We start from the raw sequence: 22,671 nt of genomic DNA on the forward strand, positions 1-22,671 counted from the left end.
CATTTCTATAATTTTGTCATTTCAAGAATGCTATATAAATGGAATCATGCAGTATGTGACCTTTTAGGATTGGCTGTTATTATTCATCATAATGCCTCTGAGATTCCTTTAGATTGCTGAGTAGTGTTGCACGGTATGGACTAACCACAGTTAGTTCGGCTGTTTCTGGTTCTTAGCTATTATGAATAAAGGTGCTTTGAATATTCATGTATGGTTTTTGTATAGGTTTTTATATGAACCTAGGTTTCCATTTCTCCGGGGTAAATGCCCCAGAGTACAACTGCTAGGTCATACAATGGGTCATTCATGTATTGCTGGTGAGAATGTAAACTGTAACAATGACTTTGGAAAATAGTTTGACAGTTCCTTATAAAACTAAACATGCAATTAATTTCTCTGCATCCTCACTAGCATTTAGTATTACCACTATTTTTAAGTCATCTAATATGTGTGTGTGATAACTCACTTTATTCGCATTTCCCTATTGATAATGATATTGGACATATTTCCAGGTGCTTATTTGCCATCTGTATATCCTTTCCAGTGAAACATATGTTTATGTCTGTTGCCCATTTTCTAATTAGATTGCTTGGTGTTTTTTACTGTTGAGTTTTGAGTTTTCTTTATATATTCTAGATACCAGTCCTTTGTTGGATATGTGGTTTGCAAATATCTCCTCCCGGTCTATAGCTTCTTTCTTTATCCTCTCAACAGGGCCTTTTACAAAGCAAAAGTTTTAATTTTGATGAGGTCCAGTTTATCAATTCCCTTTTAAATTTTATTAAGACAGATATACTGTATATCTATCATGTATTGTATATATAACTATGCTGTACACATAAAAAGAATAAGATTTCTTTGCCCCCCCCCGAACTATTTTTAGCCCCATTAGAGGTAATATCACCCTGTTGATAATGTGTGGGTTAACGTTACTAAATCAATTAATGTAACTCGCCATAATAATATATTAAAGGAGTAAAAAACCATATTATCATCATAATACATATAGAGAAAGCACTGAGTAAATTTTAGTATTTATTCGTGGTAGTAATTTTTGGCAGACTAGAAACAGAAGAAGCTCCCTAAACCTAGGAGAGCTAACCCCAAACCCTTTGCAAACACCGTGCACTGCTGGAGAGCTTTCCCTTGCAGATCCTGATCAAGATGATGGGTACCCGCTACTCCTACTTCTATTCAACATCGTATTTGTGGTCAGAACCTACATAGTAAGGCAGTAAAAAAAAAAAAAAAAAAAAGGAGTGACAAAAACCAAACCTATTCTTTGCAGATGATATTTTTGTATACAGAAAATAACCAGGAAACCCTAATAAATTATCAAATAATTTTAGCACAGTACTTGTGTTTTTAAAAATAAATATATAAAAATAATTGCATTTCTGAAAATTAAAGAAATATATAGAAAAGTAAACTTAAAACAAGGTAGCATGTATGATAGCAACAAAAATATCAAGCATATATTGTAATAAATCTAACAAAAGATGCACAAGTCCTCAGAGGAGATACTCCTAAAGTTTATTAACAGATTGTACAGAATATCTAAATAAGTGGAGAGATATAATTAGGTTCAAGAAAGTTAATGTTGTGAAGATGTTAATTCTCCCCAAATTGGTTTATAGATTTACTACATTCTCAATCAAAATCCTTGCATATTTTTCCTCATATTAATAAGCAGAATCACACTTCTTAGATATGAACAAAGCAGAATTTTAATAACATATGTTAAAAATGAATAAAATATTAGAAATAATAGTAAAATACTATATAGAAAAAAAATGAAATTAAACTCCTACTTCACACCAAATGGAAAAATCAGTTCTAGGTGGATTGAATATAAAGCATAAAAGGCTCCACAAGAAATATTTTAGGAGTGCCTGGTTGGCACAGCTGGTTGAGGTCCAACTCTTAGTTTTGGCTCAGGTCATGATCTCAGAGTTGTGAAATCAAGCTCTGTATCAGGCTCCAAGCTCGGCACGGAGTCTGCTTGAGACTCTCTCTCTCTCCCTTTGCCCCTCTCTCCCATACTCACATGTGTTCTCTCTCTCTCTCTCAAATAAATACATAAATCTTTTTTTTTAATGATTTTATTTATTCATTTGAGAGAGAGAGAAACAGAGAGAGCACAAGCAGGGGGAGAGGCAGAGGGAGAGGGAGAAGCAGACCCCCTGCTGAGCTGGGAGCCCAATGTGGGGCTCAATCCCAGGACCTTGAGATCATGACCTGAGCCAAAGGCAGACTCTTAACCATCTGAGCCCCTAAATACATAAATCTTTGAAAAAAAAAAAAAAAAAGAAAGAAATATTTTAGAAGACATATACCCAAATATGCTCATGACATCAGGATAGGGAAAGATTTCCTTTACCGAGACACAGAAAGCACTAAGCATAAAAACAAACAAATTTCATATCATTAAAATTAAGAACTTCTTTTTACAAAAGGAACCATAAAGAGAGTGAAAGACCATCTACTTTATCCTACATCCATGTGTAGGAGATACTGCCATATATCATATCTACATGATATGATATATGGCTCAGTCGGGTAAGCAACTGCCTTTGGCTCAGGTCATGATCTCAGAGTCCTGGAATCGAGTCCCACCTTGGACTCCCTGCTCAGCGGGGAGCCGGCTTCTCCCTCTGCCTGACTGCTCCCCCTGCTTGTGCTTTCTCTAACAAATAAAAAATTTAAAAAATCTTAAAAAAAGAAAGAAAAGAAATCTCAGATGAATCACTTTATTTAGGTTCTGAAGTGAATGTCCTCAGGCCACAAGATGAGTTGAACTATTGAGAGGAAGTGTGGAGCCTGGAGCTGACTCTTGTCCCAGGGGCCAGGCCTTTGATACTTGGGCCAGAGGACAGCAGATTGCTGTCACCAGGGCTCTTCACAGCCACATCCATCCAGCAAAGAATAAAGTGAAAAAAGATAGAAATCTGCGACTCCTCCCTTCCTAAGAGCTTAAGTACAAGGACCCTGGATCCAGACTGCCTGTCTCATTCTACATCTGGTCTTGCATCCTGAAGCAAGTTACTTAATCTATCTGTTCTGCTGTAAAGTCTTCACCTTTAAAAATGGGACTTAAAACTGTACCCACGTGGAAAAGTGTCTGCACAAAGGAAGCACTGAAAAGGGGTCAAGTGGGTTATTACTTCCAGACCTAAACTTAGGTCCAAATCTACTTGAAATCTCCACCTAGGTCTCCAACCTTACCTATCTGAAACTAAGTTCCTGTTATCCCCTCCACACCAGCTCCTTCATCCCTCTAGATGCTCAGAACAAACCCATTGAGCCACCCTTGATTCTTCTCACATTTGGCCCATCACAACTTCTGCTAGTCCTCCATTCAAAATACATCTGGAATCCAATCCCTTCCCACCATCTCCAAGCTACCACCCTGACCCAAGACACTGCTGTGTGACCCAGACTAACGCCATCCCGGGACAGATCTACGGAAAAATCTGCACGACGACCTGACATCTTCTTGAGCACTGCCCCATCCCCCAACATTCTTTCTTGTCTAACCTCACCCTTAATTACACCCTTGGGGCCTAACGTCCTCAATCAGTGCAGGAGAGATGACCGTGACACACAACTGCTCTCAAACATTCCCCCCGGGGTGGTCTACCCGCACAACTCCCCAGCCTCTAGGACTATAAAAGCAGGTCTTATGGGAAGTGGGGTCACAGAGATCTACTCAGCTTGCAGCTGCCCAAGACACGCGTCTGTCCCTAAGTCCCTTTAATAAACCACTTCTTATCAAGGTGGACCTGTTGGCCTTTCACTCTGGCCTTAGGGCTCCTGTGGCCTTTGGAGGTCATTTTTGCACATCCTTCTTTCATGGAAAAACCATCCCTTCTGGATGGTGACAGGGGCCCCCCACCAAGTCACCCTGCTTCCCCAAGTGTCCTCCTCCCCTCAGTCTGTTCTCACCAGAGCAACAGCCACACAGCTTTCACAGAATTACCTGTTCACATCAAAGTCAGACCTCACCACATCACTGCTCAAACTCTGATGGCTTCCCACCTCATCCACAGCGAAAGCCAAGGTCCTCCCTGTACCCTCGAAGCACCTCGTGGTCTAAGTCCTCATGACCTCTCCGCCTCATACTCTTCTCTTCTCCCCATGTCACTCCACTCCAGTCACATACCACCAACACGACACCGCACCCCTTCAGAGGCTCATCACTTACAGTTCCTTTCACCTGGACAGCTCCTTCCCCAATTTCTGCAAGGCTCACTCCTCACTTCCCCCGTCTTCACTCAAAAGTTACTGCTCAGAGACTCACTCCCTGATCTTATGTAAAACTTCACATCCTCCCTCACTCCATTCTCTTTCTTCCCCTCATATTTCTCTCCTTCCTGCTAACCACACTGTCTAACACACTTACACTGTATCTACATATTTATTGTGTTTCTGGTATGGCTTCTCCAGCAGAAAGTACGCTCCATGGGGCCAGAATATTCCACTGTATCCCCAGTGCCCTGAACAGTGACTGGCACATAGTGAGAATTCAAAGCACCATTGGTTGAATGAATAATAAACTGACAAGCTGTCAGCTAAAACAATTAATACAGCAACTACAATATTTTCTTTTTATCCTTTGGGATCCTAGACTAAAATTTAAATACTTATATACATTTTGATGCCATATTCTTTATTTATACTTTGATGTCTACTCACTAGGGCTATATTATTTCTCCAATGCTGTAAACATGCCCACGCATTAATATAAAATAGATCTAATTCCATTCTTCATTTGTGGTCCCCTGGTAGCTCATAGTTGGCAATACCAAGCAGCTGTCCCAGGACTGGTTCAGAGGAGCTCTTGCTTACCCCAGAAGGCTTCACTGGTAACAGATTGCCCAACCGTTAGGTAACCTCCGCATGGGGAGAGCAGGGACTATGGCCAATTTTCTCATAACTGCATTCCCAGCACCTAAATATTTTTTGCATGAATGAATTAGTTAATTAATGCATGCTTGGCAGTTTATTGTGTTTTGTGTCCCATGCCGAGGGTGAGATAGGCCACAAGGACCCCTTGGGTAAGCTAGCACATTCTGGAAGAGGACAATATTGGAGTTTTTGTAAAATACTTAAAGTCCCTTTTAGATAACTGGAAGAAGTCACTTGCAAAAGATCCTCTCCCCTGCCCAAATGGCATGATGATAGCTTCAAATATGACAAAAATATAATGGACAGTTTTAATTGTGCTTTCTAAGGCAGCTCCCAGAAGGAAAAATATGTGTGTTTGTATATGTATCATAGTTATGTTATGCGTATATTATATACACATGTGTATGTAAGCACATGTTATGCACATATACTATGTGTGTATACATATGTATGTGTATCTGTGTGCTATGTATACGCACATTTGTGTGTGTGCATTCTGTGTATAATAATGGGAAATCGAAACTGATGACAGCTGATAACCAAAGGGCATGATGAGGAAGAGGCCAGCCTAGTTTCTTTGCCTATTTTGTTAAAAAAAGAATAACACCTTCACTGAGGATGCCATGCCTCAAGTTCTACCTAACAGCTCATTTGCCCCATAAATGGGAGTCAGTCATTCTGCAGGATGTTTCATATACATCTTTCATCTTTCATTCATTAATCCAACAAATACTAAGTGAGTACCTACTAAGTTCCATGCTCCATATTCTGGGATAGAGAGTAAATGAGATAGACAGTATCTCTCTCCTCTAGTGGGGAAGAGAGACAATAAACAAACAAACATAACCTAATTTCAGGTAGAAACATGGGCTATAAAGATATTTAATGCAGGAAAAAGGGGGTGGGGGCGAGGGGAAATGATGCTTGAGCAGAGCTTTGAGTGAAAATGTAGGGGAAGAGTTCTGGGGGCCAAGGAACCAGCAAGAGCAGAAATGAGCTTGTCAGGAACGGCAGGAGAGGTAGTGATTAGAGCAGAGTGGTGCCCAGTGGAGAGAGGCAGAGGGCATCAGGCCCCAAGGAAGAAGGGCTTTGTTAGAATCCATTCCTCAGTACATCACTGTCGAAGATGGATTCCGGAAAGGTCATTAATTACTCCTAAAAGCAAAGAACAATTCAAGGTATTAAATGAAAATAAAACGTCCTCTATTGAAGAGGGAAATACATATGCATGTCAAATGCAATGGGCCTTGGCTACATGTTCACCAAATGGTTGGGATCTTAGTCCACTCCCACCCACCAATTCCCCCTCAGTAGCCAGAATAAAAAGTATAACAGAAATTAACCACTGGGCTAGTCTTCTTCAGGATTAAGTCTCTCAGCTGTCACCCCTGCCTCCCTCTTAAAGGCTGACATCATCCCTGGTCTTCCCCCAAACAAGCGGCTCTTTCTCTGGTCCCAGATAATTAGCTTCCCCAGACACAATGGGAAGGCCTTAGCCCAAGCTTTTGGGGAAGACATTCGAAGCACAAGGAAATATTAGTGTTTTGCTTGGGCTGTGCAACAAATGTTCCGGAAATGAAAATTTTTTTTATGCTTGTAATTATGCGTATCCTGCAGCATCTGCATAATGGGTCCAATTCAGCCTTGGCCTTGCCCAAAATTGCCATGTCTGTGGAGGAAGGTCAGTGCATAACACGATGAGTGAACAGGAAGCTTCATGCTGAAAATAGTGCCACAATTTTTTCCTTTTAATTTTGGGAATGAACTTTGATCTTTCAAGTCCATTTATCTGCATGCATTTGCAAACATATTCTAAGCACACACATACACTTGTAAAATGCATATACATGGAATCAGCCTTTGCTCTGAGAGGATCTTTATAAAGACTTTAGGTGATGTGTAAGCTGACTGCTACATTCCTCCTGGCACATGGTGGAATTTTAAAACGTAGGAGACAAAATACTAAATTAGGAGAACTTTTTGCCACCAGGAAAACTCAGAAACACTAGTGCTAAGGGACCCAATGTGAATAAAATACCACCTGGGGTTAGGTTCATTTTCAAAAATATTTCTTTAGAGAACAATATAAAGATTCTATTTTGATTTGAACAGATTCACCAGAAGTTTGGTGGGTTATTCTGTTTTTTCTTGTTTAACACTTTGGATCTGCTGTGTTCTGCTGCTCTTCTAAGGTTTAACAGAACATCTGTGTATTAGGATTCGGGGTTCAGCAAATAAGTGTTCAGTTAAATTTTTGACATTTTCCAGTGGGTAACCCAGTTCAATCACATGGCATTTTCAGACTAAGATGTGAACAGTATTCTCGTGGCTCCTTTAAGTCTTAAGTTTAAGTGTTTGGCAGTTAAGTTTCTAATAAAAATCTTTTTTTTTAAAGAGAATACTTATCAACATGGCCTGAGCCAAAGTGTTCTTGTTAAGTCAAAGAGATATAAATTCCACATTCAGCCTCCATCAGATTTCAGAGGTTTTAATGGAGGAACCCATATTTACAAAAGGGGCACAACTTCATATGCGCCTCATTCCTAGCATCCTCAGGTCCAAGAATTGATGCCAGCAATCTTTCTTATATATGTAGTTACCAAAAGGCTTTGTCACTCAATTGACTGATTTTATTCATATTTTTTCTGAGAGAGATGATGTGTCTCCGTTTTCTCAGACCAATCATGATGGCACTTACTCATTTCAAATCTTGCACTAGTTGAAACCCAAAACAAAGGTGTCCCCCTGATGGACTTAAAGCATTTCTGGAGTTGTCTTCCCCATCAGCTGTTGCTCCTCATTGTCCAGTCAACCTTGGTACGCTTCAGTGCAAGATAAAATCAGGAGCCAGGTCACCAAGGTGGGGAGGAGCAACTCTCTGGCTTATTTAAGTTCCCCAGGGAAGCTTCCGACAATCATATGCTACGAAAATAAGAGATTTACCACTAGTGACAGTCTCTTTGTCCCTTACTCCACTGTGCCTTCAGCCTCCTTGCATTTTAACTTGAGCAAGTAGTACAGTCCCATTCCAGGCTGAAATCCAATGCTCTCTTGGTTTTATCTGTAGGTGGCATAGCTTAAAAGATAAATTCTTTTGGTTTTTTGCTCTTCGTCTGCCAGGAAAACTGTAAACAGTGCAGGAATGGGAACTGGGGGAGGGGATGGAAAAGGAGTATGCCACGTAACATTTCTCCACCTAACGACTCCATGTGTGCACACGTGTGCTTTCTTTCCCAACTTCTTGCCAGCCTGGATGTGAGGGTATGGACCAGCTGGCTTAGTAAGGCTCCACTGTTTGCTTCCCAAAATCCAGACTAGGAATAGCACTAATCTGTTCCATTTATCCTCCTTTCTCATTCTCCTTCTCTTAGGTCAAGATCATGATCATCTCATAAAAAATATTCACAAAGAGGCTGCATGGGACGGGGCTGAAGGGGTTCAAGACAGGTCTCCTCAAAATGTGCCAGTTTGGCATGTGGACTATTTTGAGCTGAAGGCAACTGAGATCCTGTGGGCTAGAGAGAAAATCTTGCCCTTCCTTTAACTACCTAAAGAATCTAAATGGAGTATCTTTCCCAGACGAAGGGTTATTACCAATAGAGATAAATTTTATCCGAGTGACTCATCTGGATGGCAGGGCAAATATCTAATTCTCAAGCATCTGCTCTTCTTACTGTCCTGTGAATCGGCCTCCTCCCCTTTGAAGCCTCAGGCCCCTCTCCCATTCCTTAGCTCAGGATGGCATATATACCTCATTTTATCTGCCTATGAACCTCCTGTTTATGCGGGGTTCCCATAGTACAAAATTATATTTTATTTTCTCCTGTGAATCTGTCTCATGTCAATTTAAAGTCTCAGACCAGCCAGAAGAAATTCTGAAAGGTAGAGGAAACTTTCCTTCTCCCAAGTCCAAAACGCACATTTTTCCCCTTCTCCTGACACAGAGATGTCTGACCAGAAAGTGCCAGGCACGTAACAGAAGCAGACAGGACGTGGGAATAAAGTGGGAAGAAACAAAGAAACTGCAGCTACATTATAGGGACGAGAATTGGTTTGCTCTGGGGATACTGATGCGGCTAGAAAGACAGCTGAAGCCGTAAACAGTTTCCACAGACTTTCCTTATCTCTGGCTGAACTTCACCACCTACATGCACTGAGACACACCGGTACATTCCACAGTTCACCGACAGATTCCCAATTCCTGCATGTTTAAATACAGCACATCAAGGATCTCTCTTGCCCCGATTCTATTTCAATCATGGGCTGTCCATACTAAAAAACAGTTTACTTGATATACACAGGGTGAAGCTATAGCCCAAAACAGGCCCAGGGTCTGCTTGCTGAAAATTAATACACTAAGAGAAGCATTTTTTAGAGCGGATAAATGAGAAATTTTTGGACAAATCATTTCTATATTGTCAGATTAGACTAAAAAGAACCAGATGGCCACTCATTTCATAGAAGCTGGCCATGCAGCCAACACATGGTCGTCTCCAAGTGGGCACCATTGATCCAGGGCAAAACGGAACAAGAGCTCTGGGGAAGACCCACAATCAAATGATAAATAATGAGGGAAAATGCTTTAAATTCAAACTTTGATCCTTCCCAGGAAGAGATGATAGATGGGCCTGGTTATGAAATGAAGCTTCTAGGCAAGCAATTCTCCCCACATCTACTACTTCCTTTGCTTCCTCAAAGTACCTTCAAATTTTCAGCTACCATGAGATGGAAAAATTTTTTTTTAAGACATGCAGTAACCAAAAGACGGTCAACTGGAGGCAGATGGGGGAATCATGGGAGCATACGTTGGCTGTGGATTCCTACTAGAAGACCCAGGAAGAAGCTCAACGGACTTCTGTTAAATTCTGAGCACTCTGTTACCCAGTTTTGTATTTGAATATCTGCACCTAAGATAACTACGGAGAGGAGGTGCTTAATAAATATTCAGTGACTCAATGAATAAATTATAAAAGGCTATAAACTTTGGAAATAAAACATACTGGATAACACAGATGCTTAATAATGGCCTGAGCTATTATAGATGCTCCCCTAGCCCAGACTGACTCATTTTCAGTCTTATGCAAATGGTTCCGTTTTAGGATTTTGGAGATTTGGTACATTCGTTTATTGGAACTGCTATAACAAATTAACACAAACTTTGTGGCTTAAGACAACAGAACTTTCTTCCCTCCCAGTTCTGAAAGCCAGAAGTCTGAAGTCAGAATCGCTAGGCCGAAATCAAGATGTCTGCCTGGCAGCCCTCCCTTCAGAGGCTCTGGGGGAGAACAGATTCCCCGCCTCTCCGGGCTTCTCAGGGCTGCCAGAATTCCTCGGCTGTGGACTCATCACTCCAGTCTTCCAGGTCACATCTTCAAATCCCTTTCTGTTCTGTCTTTGCATAGCCTTCTTTGTGTGGGCAAAATCTCCCTCTGCCTCCCTTTTAAAAGAACATAGGTGATTGCACTTAGGGGCCCCCACCCAAGATAATCCAGGAATATCAATCTAAAAATCCATAACTTGGGAGTCTGGGTGGCTCAGTCAGTTAAGCGAATGCCTTCGGTTCAGGTCATGATCCCAGGGTCCTGGGATCGAGTCCCGCATCAGGCTCCTTGTTCAGCAGGGAGCCTGCTTCTCCCTCAGCCTGCCGCTCCGCCCTGCTTGTGCTATCTCTCCCCCTCCCTCTGATAAATAAATAAATAAAATCTTTAAAAAATAAAAACAATCAAAATCAAAATCCTTAACTTAATCACATCTGCAAAGACCCTATCTTCAAATAAGTGAACATTTACAGGTTCCAGGGAGTGGGACCTGATATCTTTGGAGGCCATTAGTTTGCCTATCACACCAGGAAAACTCAGTATTACCAAAAGAACAGAGAAGGCAGCAGTGAATGCAAGAAGCCTCAGACTGTCTCTATCACTATGATACTTGCTGCAACAGACTTCTGTTAAACATCTGTGTTATTTTGGTGTAATGCCCACAGTTACATATATGATATTATTGACAATGCACAGTACCCCAACCTTTTGGATTTAAATTAAAATCTGAGCTGCCCAATAGCCATCAGAACGGAACTGTCTATCTTGGGGGATGTCTGCATTACCCATGTTGACAGGGTCGAAGCCTCCTTTCTCCTTATTACATGGCCTTAGCTCTATCAACCATCCTTCCTTGTTGTCAAACCCAGTCTGTGTGAGGAAGCCCATGAGGGAATTAGCCTACATGGGTGGGGCTGGTTTGGGTAATAGGGAATTGATGGGTCAGGCTCGGTATTGGCAGGAAAGGTGGAATTGGAGCCTTGGATTTATTACCCATTTCCTTTACCACTCTGATGCTCTGAGCATGGTTCTTGGGTCCCTGGAACACTATCTGAAGTGGGGCTGGCCCTACACATGCTTTATTCCTGCTTCCTGCCCACACATCAAGCCTCAAGTCTGCTAGAAAACCAGCCACAGGCTCCTCCTGAGGCAGCCTACAGGCTCCACCTCTATAAGGATGAGTTAAACTCACATATGGAAACATATAGATTATTGTTTGAGCAGTTTTGAAGCCATAATAATGCTTTCAACACATTTGAAAATTGTCATTTCTTACTTGTTCTCTAGTAATATCAATACATTCCATAACCTTATTAGAATGCAGAGCTGGGACTAGGGTAAGGCAAGTGAGGGACACTCCCTTTGGGTACAAAATTTGGGGAATCAAAAATCTCAGGAATCAAACATTTTTTTTTAAAGATTTTTATTTATTTTTTGACAGAGAGGAAAAAACAGTGAGAGAGGGAACACAAGCAGGGGGAGCAGGAGAGGGAAAAGCAGGCCTCCCGCCAAGCAGGGACCCTGACGCGGGACTGGATCCCAGGACCCTGGGATCATGACCTGAGCCGAAGGCAGGCGCTTAAAGACTGAGCCACCCAGGTGCCCCTCAAACAACATTTTAAATACAGTATTTTTTTTTTAAGATTTTATTTATTTATTTTGAGAGAGAGAGAGACAGCGAGAGAGGGAACATAAGCAGGGGGAGTGGGAGAGGGAGAAGCAGGCTTCCCGCAGAGCAGGGAGCCCGATGCGGGGCTCGATCCCAGGACCCTGGGTATCATGACCCGAATTTAAGGCAGACGCCTAATGACTGAGCCACCCAGGTGCCCCCAAATCTGATATTTAAATATGAACAAGTAGAGGGGTGCCTGGGTGGCTCAGTCGGTTACGTATTTGACTTTGGCTCAGGTCATGATCTCAGGGTCCTGGGGATGAGCCCTGCGTGGTCGGGCAGGCTCCCTGCTCAGTGGGGAGTCTGTCTGTCCCTCTCCTTCTGCCCTCCCCCACGCACAGCTCATGCACGTGCACAGGCTGTGTCTCCCTCGCTCTCTCAAATAAATACATAAAATCTTTTTAACAAATACAGGGTACCTGGGTGGCTCAGTTGGTTAAGCGACTGCCTTTGGCTCCGGTCATGATCCTGAAGTCCCAGGATCGAGTCCCGCATCGGGCTCCCTGCTCAGTGGGGACTCTGCTTCTCCCTCTGACCCTCCCCCCTCTCATGTGCTCTCTCTCTCTCTCTCATTCTCTCTCAAATAAATAAAATCTTTAAAAAAAATAAAAATATAAAAATATAAAAAGTATACATAATATGTAAATTATGTAAAAATGGAAGTGTCCATTATATAGAATTATGTTTTATATTTTCTTAACAATTGTTTTATTGGTGCTGAAAACATGTTTGAAAACCAAAAGAATTGTTTTTAAAAATTAAAACTAGCAAAACATTTAACCCACCAACAAAATAAAACGTATTTACCTTACTTTTCTCTAGTAGGTCTCTGTGGTAGACAAAATAATGCCCCCCAAAAGATGCCCATGTCCTAATCCCCAGAACCTGGGAATAGGTCACCTTCCATGGCAGAAGGGACTCTGCAGATGTGATGAAGTTAAGGACCCTGGGATGGGGTGATTATCCTGGATTATCCTGGTGGGCTCAATGTAACCACAGGGTCCTTAAAAGTGCAAGAGGCGGGCAGAAATCAGAGGGAGATGAGATGACAGAAGAAAGGCACAGAGAGATGCAGCATTGCTGGCTTTGAAGGCAGAAGAAGGGGCCACGTGCCACGGAATGTGGACAGCATCCAAAAGCTAGAAAGGGCAAGGAAACAGATTCTTCCCTAGAGCCTCCTGGAAGGAACGCTGCCTTGCCAATGCTTTGAATTAGCCCAGTGACACCACATCCAACACTTGGACTTCTGAACTACAGAAACTGTAAGAAAATAAAGTTATGTTGCTTAAACCACCAAGTTTGTGGTAATTTGTTACACAGCAAATAGAGAACTAAGACAGTCACGAAGGCTATCCAGTCAGTGTTGGCATGCTTTAGTGCACAATAAAATAAGCAGCCAGGTCACCAGGGAGGGGACTAACAACAACTCTGGCTTCGCTAAGCTCCCCTGTGCAGCTTCTGGCTACTGCAATGCCACAAAGTAAGAGAATTATCATTAATGACAGTCCCTACCCCTGAAGATTTAGATCTAACAGGTCTGGGACACAAGAAGATCCGTGTTTAACTAGTGACTCTATTAGAAATTGATGGTGGTTCATGCTCTGAGAGACATTCATTCCTGCCTGTAAGGAGCTTATAATTTAGGGGCTGAGTAAACATAATTCCAATACCTAATAGGTAAATAAATATGCATACTTCCAAAGACAGGTCAACAGCCAGGGACAAGTACAGAAGGCTAAAAATGGCCCAGAGCACATAAATCCTTCCATAGGCTTTGATAACAGCCTAGTTGTAGAATTAAGCCAGAAGAGATCTCTGCCAGCAATGCTGTGTGGCTGGTGCCTGAGGGCTCTGGTAAAGCAGATTCCCAGCAGTCCTTACACACCTCTTCATGGCAAAGCTCCCCTGGTGGGCATGGACCTAAGCCCGAACCCTTCCCAGCCTCCCACCTGTCTCACCTGTTTCCTTCTGAGATGGTGATGTGCTGGCCCAGGGGGTGTCGTCTTCAAATTGAACCCAGTTGCTGATGGCGAAGGCCAGGTCAGGTGGGGGCTGCTCGGGGCTCCCAGGAGGGGAGGTCGCTTCAGAGATGAGGCCCAGCTTTTCAGAGGAGTCATCCTGCTCTGAGTGGGAAAGCTCCTGAGAGCCTCTTTCCACCGTGTGGTTCTCCCCGGAGGAGCTCTCAGACTGGTCTGAGTAAGACGACAGTGCTGGGAGGTGCTCTTCGGTGCCCCCTGAAACACATACCAGACACCATCATCAATCACGTGAGGAAGGCCACCCTTCAAAACTCCCATGGAGGAAAATCCCAAGGATATGTAAGGGGTGATCACAAGACTCACCATTCCGGTGGGTGCGGGTGAAGAAACAGCCACGCCCAACTGCCTCTATGCTAAAGGAGTGTTTTCCTAATAATGTGTACGAAGGATAACCTCAGCATGCCCACATTCAGTATCCAGGCAAGCTGAGAATGGAAATCTTATTCACTGTTCTTATCCTAGCATCTACTCCAGGCCTTGGCAGTCACAAACAACAATGCTTATAGAGGCCAAACAGAAATATAACCGAGTCGAACAAGAAAAGCAAAAGGCAACAGGGACTGACGGAGACTTTGGTTGAACAGGAGAGCTTCTGTCTGGACTAAACACATGCAAATTCACACTTCAAACTCCGTGCAGTCCAAACTACACGTGTCTGCAGACTGCCAGGTGTAAACTCTGTACCAACAATCCGCTGAATGAGGCCCAGCTGAATGAGGCCCCTAACTTTCTAGCACTTTATTGGTCCTGAAACACATAACAGCCTTCAAAAAAAAATTTTTTTTAAAGAACTATACCCTAATGGTGGTGGTGGTTACACAAATCTAGACAACTGTTGAAGTTTCTCAACTGCATACCAAAAGCGGTCAATTTTACTATACGAAAACTTTTTAAAAATCAAAGTACTAATATAAAATTTTCTTCTGCCATCATTAGCCACACAACCTAGTCTACCTGCATGTAACCAAACCCTTTAGACTAGCGCTGCCCAACAGAAATAAAAGCTGAACCACATATGTAATTTTAATTTTTTTAGTAGCCACATTTACAAAAAAGTAGAAAGAGCTGAACTACTTTTACTAATATAAATTTCAACTCCTTATGTTGAAAATTTATAATTCTAACATGTAATTAATATAAAAGTTATTAATGAAATATCTTACTTTCACTAGGTCTTTGAAATTCAGTGTGGGTATTTTATACTTAAGACACATTTCAATTCCGACTAGCTGCGTTTCAAGGACTCAAGAGCCCCATGGCCACCATACTGGACGGCTCACCTGTCCACTCACACTTTCCAGGTGCTCTCAGTGAAGCTGGGCTGATAGCAGCTGGCAGCAGTAGCTGCAGGGGGACAGAACCAGCCGACAAGGCTCTGCAAAGATCTCCCGTCCCCTACCTTGACCTTCATCCCTGAGCACCAGGTCCTTAGAAGTCAATTTAGCCATCTTCATCCTATCGTGGATGACAATTAACTGAGCTCTTCCTACATGCCAGGCACTGTTCTAAGCACTTTACATATATTAATTCATTTAATCCTCACAGCCCCACTGAGGAAGGTACTGTGATTACCCCTACTGCACAGATAAACGACTACACAGAGAGGTTAAAGAGACCGTCTACCCAAGGGCATATCACTCAGCTGTGACAGAGCCAGGATCCGAGCCCAAGCAATCTGTCTCTAGCGCCTGTCACTCTTCACAGCTATGCTTTAAAAACCGAGGAACTCCAAACTGCTGTTGGGAGTGACACCCTAAAAGGCCGATTATAAAGTAGTTTGTAAATACGAAGTTTACGCTCCTTAGAAGAAAGCACCCAATACTTTTGGTGTTTCCAGGCCCTTTTGTTTGGGACTCGAAGGTTCCTAAAAATGCTTCCCCCAGGCTCCTAAGTGGAAGAATGTGCACCTTAGGAAAGTGACAAACCGGCTCTTTTTCACATATTAAGATGCCACCCAAAGAATGATCAAGTAGAAGTCATTATAAACAGTTGTGGTTCTTTGCTGATCTTTTCACTTAAGAAATGAGAGTGCTCCTTACCCTCGGAAGGGACAGGAAAGAGTGGCTCCTCATTGAAGGAGACCCACTCTGACTGGTGGGTGGCGATCACATGGTCCAAGGTCGTCATGCTAGGAAGGCACTGATCATCTTCACACTGATGGCCTCAGACAGACCCCAGAGTAATGTCTGGGGTGGGGGTATGGTTGCACAGTGGACTTGGGTCTTGGCTCTGGTGTGAGGATCTTGTAGAGGGTGGCACTCAGAACGTAGAGAGATTGGCCCCTCTTGCCTTTGGCTAATCTGCCAAGCAGAAATCTGTTTAAAAAAATAATAAAAATTAAAAAGGACAACTATCACATTATATCCAACCCACACAGGTCTAGGGTTTTCAACGCTGCCCACAAAGAGGTGTCGGTGGTTTCCAACTTGTATTACTTCTCTCTGCCCTGTCTTGTCCCCACGTCTTGTACAGAAATATCTGCCTTTAGCATCAAGATCTCTGTATAGGCCTTCATATCAGACTTGTAAATAATCATGCAAATTTTAGCAATCAGATCCTAAATTTCTCTAATTATTATATTTTGGAAATACTTCTATTTATAATACAATGCCATTGTTGTAAAACAAAAATTAAAACTTTTCAAAGTATTTTCACTTTCTTTTACTAGATGGTAAAATAAAAGCATGTTCTTTCCTATTAAATCATAGCACTTTCTTGCCTTAGGCAGGTAGCTCTTTGCAAGCCTGATTTAAATCCTTGGCAGAAACCCAACCACCTCCAGATGGTACCTCCAAGCATGGTTTACCAATCAAGAGAAACAGAAATGGAGTCATCTTGTTCATTTGGAGTAAATGGGAAGGGAATATTAGCTTTAGTAAAAAATGTGAATTAAAGAAACATATTTTCAATTTAGGCCAATTTGAATTAGTACATAAAAGTCTAGCCTTTACTCACATCACAATTATGTTCTATGTATATATAAAGATACTTAATAGACTCATAATTCTGTTTGTACTATTAATGTCCATTTACAATCTGAACCTAGCTCTTGGCTCTTATGATAAATTAATAAAATCTGAAATAATGCAAAATTAATGTGTTTCCACAAAAGAGCTACTATTTACCCTGAACAATATCAGTTCTTATTAATGGAATACTTACAATATTCATTTTAGTCTAGAAAAATTTAACTCATAGCCTTCTGACTGGTGCATAATAAAAAAAATGTTGAGGAAATTGTAGTATAGATTATTACCTGCTATAAATAATCTATGCTGGGGTTAACCAGAACAGAAATATGTAATAGTTTTTGTCTTTTTTGGTAGCTAAAACAGTTTTGCTGTACAATACTGCCTAAAAATAACTGCTTGCATACATTTATAATTTTCAGAAACATATTTTTTTATATATTTTTGAAAGATTTTATTTATTTATTTGAGAGACAGAGGGAGAGGGAGAAAGAATCTGAAGCAGACTCTGCACTGAGCACAGTCCAATGCGGGGCTTGATCCCACAACTGTGAGATCATGACCTGAGCCAAATGATACTTCATTTGATTCTATAGCCATTTTAGTTGAGTAAGGCAGATATAACTATAATTTCTTTACAGATGAAGAAATTTGGGGGGGAGGAGTGGCTTATCCAACATTTTCATTGTTTCCAGGCCCTTGTTTGGTGCCCTAAGATGTTTCCTCCAGGCTTATAACTGGAAGAATTCACACATCCCAGAACAGTGACAAATGGACTCTTTTTTCTCCCTGATATCCACAGAATGATCGACTAGAGCCATAATAAGCAGGTGTGTTAGATGCACCAAGCTAGGAAGTGATCGATACATCCCTGAAACCTAGGTCTTCTGGTGCCAAAACACTCTGATCTTTGGATCACAGCCACACACACACACACACACACAAAGTACCAGAATATATGCAAAAATCACCCAACTAAAGTACTTTACAAACATCAATTACAACAGAACCATAATGAAACGATCTGTGAAAACTCCCCATGTGGGAATCTGCCAGGATACCCCAGCTGTGCAGAGAATGGAAAGCCTGGAAATCTCTCTTCCAAGTCCCTCTCCAAGATTCTTACCAACCACGGGACCAGATGTATGCAAACAGCCTGGAGAGTACAGAGCTCCAAAACCAGATCTCACCAGAGAACCACGCAGAGCCCAAAGACCCTAGAGCTGCCTCTGGCGGGCTTGTCCCTGAAAGCTGTTCTCAAGCCCTATCAAACATGAGTTTGTGGCTGCAGGCCAAGATAAGACAGCAAAAGAGAAGAGTCAAGACTCTTCCTCTCCCTATAACAGCAGCATATAAGCCAGGTCCAACAACAACAAAAAAGCCACAATACAAGTCCATGTGCTGACACATGCAGCGTCATAGCTCAATGGGGAAAACATCCTCCCAACCCCGTGATGATGAATCCAGCAAAATTCACAGATGAGTGTGGGGGGGTGGGGGAGAGGGGACAAGGGAAGAGGAGAAGGGAAAGGGTGAGGGCAATGGGACAAATACCAAGAAATTTTAGAGCTCAAAGGTTTTCAAGACCAACAGTCTAACTCTCAAGTTCACAGATGAGTAAACTGAGGCCTAAGGAAATCAAACGTAGCAACAGAGAATGAGAGCATGGGCCTGGGATTTGAATCCCGTACAGCCTTTAAGCCTCATTTCACCCCTGTATAGCAGGAATAACAAGACTCACTTTATAATTTTAAGGCTTAAGAGAGATAATATACACGGAGTGCTTAGTACTGGGAGTAACGAGCCCTCGGTAACAATGATGATGGTAACCGCAGGTGACTGCACAGAGGGCTTACTACATGCCGGGCTCCAGTCCAAACTCCATATGAATGTCAGCTATAGTCATCACTGCTGTTGTTAAATTACTTGCCAGAAGTCACCCAGCTCATTAGTGAAGTCTTGGGACTAGAATGCAAATTTCATGGAAACCTCTCCCTGCCGTTTCTGTCATTTCCACATTCTGGCATTAGGGATTTCTCTTTTCAATCATTTTTAGACCAGTTCTCCCAGATGTTACTTGGAGTCAAGCACTCAACCTGCTCTTTACAGATACAGGCACGGTCTGGCTAAGGGACCAAGACTACTACTTAGAAAGTATGAGTGAAAGAGAAGCCCCAAAGCTTTATCTACACTTCCTTAGCTTGTCCATCCCAGATCCAGACATGGGCTGGTTACGGATAATAAGCAGCCCCAAGAAAGCCTGGTAGAACAAGTTTATTACAGCGAACCACCTATCATAATCCTGTGAAATGGATTCTGGGTATTTGCCATGAAACAGCCACATCCAATAAGCCACGAGATGTGGTTGTACCAGCAGCTGGAAACCACAGAGGAACCCAGTAATTGTGAGGCTAAGTTCACACTGGAATTTGGGTTCTCTATAAAAACCTCACCCCATTTTTAGAATGTGAATCATAAAGTGAAGCTTAAAATCACCACAAATGGGTAGTGACTCAGTATCAGCAGCAGGACTGACCAAGAGACACTATAAGTTTCACTGAAGTCTCTGGGTTGCCACTTCGGAGAGCAGCTTCTTTCTCAGCATCCCTTACACACTAAAATCTGGGGGTGGAAAACACAGTCGGCGGATAAGATGGGAGTCACAGAAATGGGTCTGTTTTGTGCCAATCCTCTGATATATATTCATGAGCCCTATGTGTTTGGACATATACTAAGCAGCTTTGAGCCAGTGACCCTCAAGCAGCTTGCGATCTAGCTGGGGACACAGAAGAGCAAACACAACAAATCTGGAAATAATTCTGCTACAGGACATACCAGAAATGCTGTTTAGCTAGAGAGAGATCTGCAAGGGCTGGAACCATAAAAAAACCGAGATTTCTTGGATTGGAAGGATATCCTTGGTTCTGGACCACCAGAAGGGAAGAGTAAGGATATCTAAGGACATCCTCGGGACAGAGGATCAGCGTAAGGGAAGAATAAGAGTCAGACCTTTTGGGCTTATTTCTAGACCAGTGAAGAGGTCAGTCTGATAAAAGCTGAGGTGTCTACTGAGGAAATGTGGGGAGAGAGGATTGGTAGACTTAACAGCTGAGGAGAAGAGTTCAGAGGGAAATGGTAAGCTGCTTAAGGTTTAAGAGGGGAGAGTGACTGAAGAAATGTGCCTACAGGAGATTAATGTTCCTCAGACTGCACTGACAAGAAGCTTGGAGATGGAAGCCATCGGCCACAACAGGACCTCAGTGTCTTGGGCAAAGTCAGGGACCAGCATCCTCAGGAATGTATACTGAGCTCTGTGCTAGGGCTCAATTAAAATTAACTTCACCTGTTTCTTTTAATATTTTTTAAATGGGGCAACTAGAAAATTTAAAATAATACATATATGGTTTATACTCTATTTCTATTGAACAGCATGGCTCTAAAATAGTCCATTCTTTATTTCATCTTTGTTTTTTGAAGGATATTTTTCAGTAGACATAGAATTTGAGGTTGACTTCTTTTCCTTCAGTAGTTTGTATTTTGGTCTCTATTGTTTCTGATGAGGAGTTGGCTTTCTCTCCCCCTCTACTGATCTGTTTTCGAGTTCCTTGACTCTTTCTTCTATCATCTTTATTTCCCATTAAGTTCATTCTGTGAATTTTTCATCTCAGTTATTCCACTTTTCTATTCTAAAATTTTCATTAGATTCTTTTATAGTTTCTATTTCTCACCTGAGATGCCCTATATGTTCACTCATTATGACAATGTTTTCCTTTAGTTCTTTGAACATATTTGTAATAGCTGCATTAGAGGTTTTGTCTGCCATATCCAACATCTGGGCCATTTGGGGATTAGTTTCTATTGACTTTTTTTTTTTTTTTTGCATACCTATTAATTGTTGATGATATACTGAAGACATTCTGGATTTGATCTTCCTCTGCAGAGCTGATTTTTGACAGAAGTCAAAATGCTTGCTCACATTCATCTTGTATAGGCTTCCACTTTGTTGGATGGATCCGTGAAAAGCCAAAGATGTCTCCAAAGCTCCTCTAACAACTGCAGAACTCAAGTTCCAAACTCAATCTCTGATCAGCAGCACTTGGCTCTACACCTTATTAGGGTGGGTTTGAAGTAGGTCTTACTCTAGAACACCAGCCGGCAAACTAGAGCCATGGTCCAAGGCTGGCCCTCTGCCCTTTTTTGTAAATAAAGTCATACTGAGACAAAACCATGTGCATTCATTTACATACTATCTATGGCTTCTTTTGCTCTACAACAGCAAATTTGAGTAGTTACAACAGATGCTGTATAGTTCACAGAACCTGAAACAATTACCATCTAACTCTTTAAAAGAGTTTTACCAACCCTGCTTGAAAGCTTGTTCCTTACCCCTAAGACAAAGACTTTCTGTGTCTTTTCTGGATGCTTAGAATGTTAATAATGTGTTAAGGAGATCTTCCCAGTGTGGCTGGGCTGGACTGTCAACGTCTCCCAATATTGCTTGACCTCTAGTATTTCGGTCCCATTCTCAACCTTGGAGCCACCACTTTTGGTAAATCTCACATGGTTTCAGTCTGTACATTTGCACTCCAGCCAGGCCAAGGATTCCCTGGGTATACCCAGACACATTTCTGCTCCCCCTTACCCCATGCTACTCTCTCTTCTCTAATGCCTTGTCCAGCAGATTCCAGCTGCTTCAACTGCCCCAGACCCTGATCTCTGTTTCGTTAGCTCAGCAGGACTGCTGTGCTCAGTGTAGACTCCAGCATATGATGCTGCATCAGGAAACTCTCCCCTGGAAGAGAGCCAAGGTAATCATCAGGCTCACCTCATGAGCTTTCCTTCTCTCAGGATTGAAATACTGTGATTTCTGTTGACCAATACCTAAAAACAGTTGCCGCGTACATTTTATCCAGTAGTTTCATGGCTGTACACTGCACAAAGACTAGTTTGTTACCAGTTACAGCCAAAATTGGAAGTCTTCCCCTGAAATATTTCCTTCTGACTTGTAATCATTTTTAAAAATAAAAAAAAGAGTCCAGTTCAGATCATCTAAATTAGGGTGATTTTATACTGATGTCCTGGAAATGTTAATTAGAAGTTTAAGAAAACTTTCATAAATCATATGAAAAGGAAAGGAGGGTTTCATATAGCTATATGGATTAATTCCATCCCTTCAGAGCTGAGAAAATGTTTTGTTTTGTTAGGTTAACTATGAGTTATAATACTGTAACATAATTCTTGTTTGGTTAGTGAGCCACAAAGGTTATTTAAATCTGAGAATTTAGACAGCTCCCTCTTCTATCTCTTTGCCATACGTATTCAACTAGATAGTTACTTTGGACATGTCTGCATCCACTTGTTGGGTTTTGAGGCTACTGGCAAACGCTATCCAGCCATCTGTTTGGGGTTTATGCAGAAACATCTCAAACTAGGTCCTACTGCCAATTCCAAACCCTAAAGTAAGGCCTCAGCCTTTTTCTGATCAAAGACAAGCATCTCAAGGTCAAAAAGAAAACTGGGAAGAAAGAACGAAAAACTAAGACCACATAGATCGTATGTATTTCTGCAAAGCTTTCTTCTAAAGCAAGATATTCAACCAACTTCCTGAACATCTACTATGCACTCAGAATTTGCAATGTATGATACAAAATAATATCCAGCATGGTTTTGTACTCTGAGACCTCTGTCACAGTGGGCTAAAGAAATCACAAAGATTTAATCATGAAGTTAAAGTAACCATGCCACTTGTTTCACAACTTCACAAG

General features: G+C 41.9%; 1 protein-coding gene across 2 annotated transcripts in view; it reads right to left on the bottom strand.

Moving 5' to 3' along the window:
- STON2 (stonin 2) overlaps window positions 1–22,671 on the bottom strand; it is a 138,998-nt gene that overhangs the window by 91,736 nt on the left and 24,591 nt on the right. For both annotated transcript variants that reach the window (XM_032405707.1, XM_032405706.1), the window contains exons 2-3: window positions 15,977–16,252; window positions 13,857–14,132 (exon numbers count right to left, since the gene is read on the bottom strand). In XM_032405707.1, coding sequence (XP_032261598.1) covers window positions 13,857–14,132; window positions 15,977–16,064 — 364 coding nt within the window. In that variant the 5' untranslated portion in view covers window positions 16,065–16,252. The remainder of the gene's footprint in view (window positions 1–13,856; window positions 14,133–15,976; window positions 16,253–22,671) is intronic.

The sequence above is a fragment of the Phoca vitulina genome, unplaced genomic scaffold (genome assembly GCF_004348235.1).
Source record: "Phoca vitulina isolate PV1807 unplaced genomic scaffold, GSC_HSeal_1.0 scaffold7, whole genome shotgun sequence".
Classification (NCBI taxonomy): Eukaryota; Metazoa; Chordata; class Mammalia; order Carnivora; family Phocidae; genus Phoca; species Phoca vitulina.